General features: G+C 47.2%; 1 protein-coding gene across 1 annotated transcript in view; it reads right to left on the bottom strand.

Annotated features, from left to right (window-relative positions):
• LOC122256063 (myosin regulatory light chain 2) overlaps positions 1 to 2,500 on the bottom strand; it is an 8,346-nt gene that overhangs the window by 2,746 nt on the left and 3,100 nt on the right. The window contains exons 2-3 of the mRNA XM_043020525.2: positions 979 to 1,284; positions 1 to 84 (exon numbers count right to left, since the gene is read on the bottom strand). The exon at positions 1 to 84 is cut by the window's left edge and continues 110 nt beyond it. Coding sequence (XP_042876459.1) covers positions 1 to 84; positions 979 to 1,284 — 390 coding nt within the window. The remainder of the gene's footprint in view (positions 85 to 978; positions 1,285 to 2,500) is intronic.

Raw genomic sequence — 2,500 nt, 5'->3', positions numbered from 1 at the left:
CGTGAAGTTGATGGGCGCTGGAGCTTCGCCGAGCATGTCCTCGAGCTCCTTGTCGGTGGCGATCTTGCCCACGTCGTCGAAGACCTGGAGGCGTTTTGGAAGGCAGAGTTTAGCGTTGAGAGAGAGGGGTGTGTGTGGGTGGGTGTGTGGGTGGGTGTGGGGGGGGAGGGTGTTGGCTGAAGGGAGAGATTTTTGAAGAAGGTGAAAGATTGATAGATGGATAGAGAGAGAGGGGGGAGGGAGGGAGAAGGAGAGATAGAGAGAGAGAGTGAGATATAGATGGGTAGAGAGGGCGGGAGGAAGGATAGGGGGAAATAGAGAGAGAGAGGGAGAGATACATAGAGAGAGAGAGAGGGAAAGGGAGAGGGAGAGAGAGAGAGAGATAGGGTGAGAGATAGATAGATGGATAGAGAGAGAGAGAGAGGAAAAGGAGAGAAAGAGAGAGAGAGGTGAAGGAGTTGTTTTTTTCATCATTATTCATTATAATCAAACCTGAACATCAGAGAAGAAAAGACTCTTGGGTGAAATTTTAAACATGGCCAGAGTTTGGCTAAGGGGAACAGGTCTTAGAACAAAGAAAAAAGTAGCGAAAAATATGTGTATAAACATTCATACATACGTACACACACATACACACACATAACCACAAATCTATCTATCTATCAATCAATCTATCTATCTATCTATTTCTTTCTCTTTCTCTCTCTCTTTCTCTTTCTCTCTCTCTCTCTCTCTCTCTATATATATATATATATATACACATATACATATATACATATACATATATATATATATATATATATATATATATATATATATATATATATATATATATATATATACATATACATATATATATATATATATATATATATATATATATATATACAGACTCACACACACACATATATATATGTACCCATAAGTGTAAGCACTTAAGTAGGCCTGGATCCAAAGGGCCAGCAGGACGGCGCTTACCGCTCGCAGGTCGGACTTTCCGATGATCCCGTCCTTGTCGCGGTCCATCATCTGGAATCCCTCCTTGAACTCGGCCACTTGGCGCTGCGTGAACATGTCGAACACATTGGACCCCGTCTTCTTGGCCTTCTTCGAGGAGGACTTGCGCGACGAGGGCTTGGAGGAGGCGGGGGTAGCGGCGGGGGTCACGGCGGGGGAGGGGGCGGGGGCAGCTGGCTCGGGGGCGGGAGCAGGAGCAGGAGCAGGAGCGGGAGCGGGTTCCTCTTCCTTGACCTTCTTCTTCTTCTTGACTTTCTTGTCGTCCGCCTGTTGGGGAAGAGGAGGAGAGGGTTAAGAGGAAGAGGAGGCAAGAGGAGGAGAGGGTTAAGAGGAAGAAGAGGTAAGAGGAGGAGAGGGTTAAGAACACATGAGTAGATCTTATTCAGGGTCTCAGGATATGAAAAAGGGCTTTGTACTTTGGTGGATTCAAGGGATAGGGGGCAGGGGGGGGACGGGGCTCCCTTATTGCTCATTCAGCTTCCAATACCCCTTTCCCCCCCTTTTTGGAATATCCTGGATAAGCCATTGACTTTGTAACTGAATCCAAATGAGGTAAATATCGTCTCAGTCAGGCATAAAAAATGTGGCTTTGAGGAAAACTTCCTTAAGCAACATGAGACTTTTTCAAATTTCTTTTTTTCCTCATGTTCCTTAAAAATATTTTCGCCAGATTTTGAGGTAATAATCTGTTTCGCATTTCTTGAAAATATATAAATAATTCATATTATGGTAACCGTATACCCACACTCTGACATGTTTTTGTTGTTGTTGTTATTGTGTGTGAGAGAGAGAGAGAGAGAGAGAGAGAGAGAGAGAGAGAGAGAGAGAGAGAGAGAGAGAGAGAGACCGGGGGATAGAGAGAGAGACAGAAAAAGAGAGAGAGAGAGAGACTGTGTGTGTGTGTGTGTGTGTGTGTGTGTGTGTGTGTGTGTGTGTGTGTGTGTGTGTGTGTGTGTGCGTGTGTGTGTGTGTGTGTGATTGTACGTATATGTGCTTATGCTTGTGATTCTCTGGCATGCGAGTGTAAACACCCATTCGAGTCTCTATGTATGCGACTGCGGGCACGCCCATATGCGGTGTTAGTTTATACAAGTAAGCGATGGCACGCGGAGAGAGAGAGGGGGGGTGGGGGAGAGGGGGAAGGGGAGGGAGTTTGGGCACCACGGGGGTACGGTTTACAGAAATGAGTGTGCAGAGAGCGAGAGGTGGGTTTAGGGGGAGGGGGAGGGGAGGAGGGTGGGAGCAGGGTTAAGCCAGGTGGGCGTGGAGTGGCAAGGCAATGCGTAGGGTGGCGGGTGAGGGGGCCGGAAGTTCAAAATTAGAAAGTAAATATTTTAAAACTCGTCATCAACCGAGAGCTCCCCTCCCTCTCCCCTCTCTCCTCTCTCCTCTCCCCTCTCCCCTTCCCTTCTCCCTTCTCCCCTCTCTCCTCTCTCCTCTCTCCTCTCCCCTTCCCTTCTCCCTTCTCCCCTCTCTCCTCTCT

This window comes from Penaeus japonicus, unplaced genomic scaffold (genome assembly GCF_977035675.1).
Source record: "Penaeus japonicus unplaced genomic scaffold, GWHDUDI00000001_assembly GWHDUDI00000025, whole genome shotgun sequence".
NCBI lineage: Eukaryota > Metazoa > Arthropoda > Malacostraca > Decapoda > Penaeidae > Penaeus > Penaeus japonicus.
The sequence above is the reverse complement of the archived record's forward strand: the minus strand, read 5'-3'. Positions and strand labels throughout refer to the sequence as shown.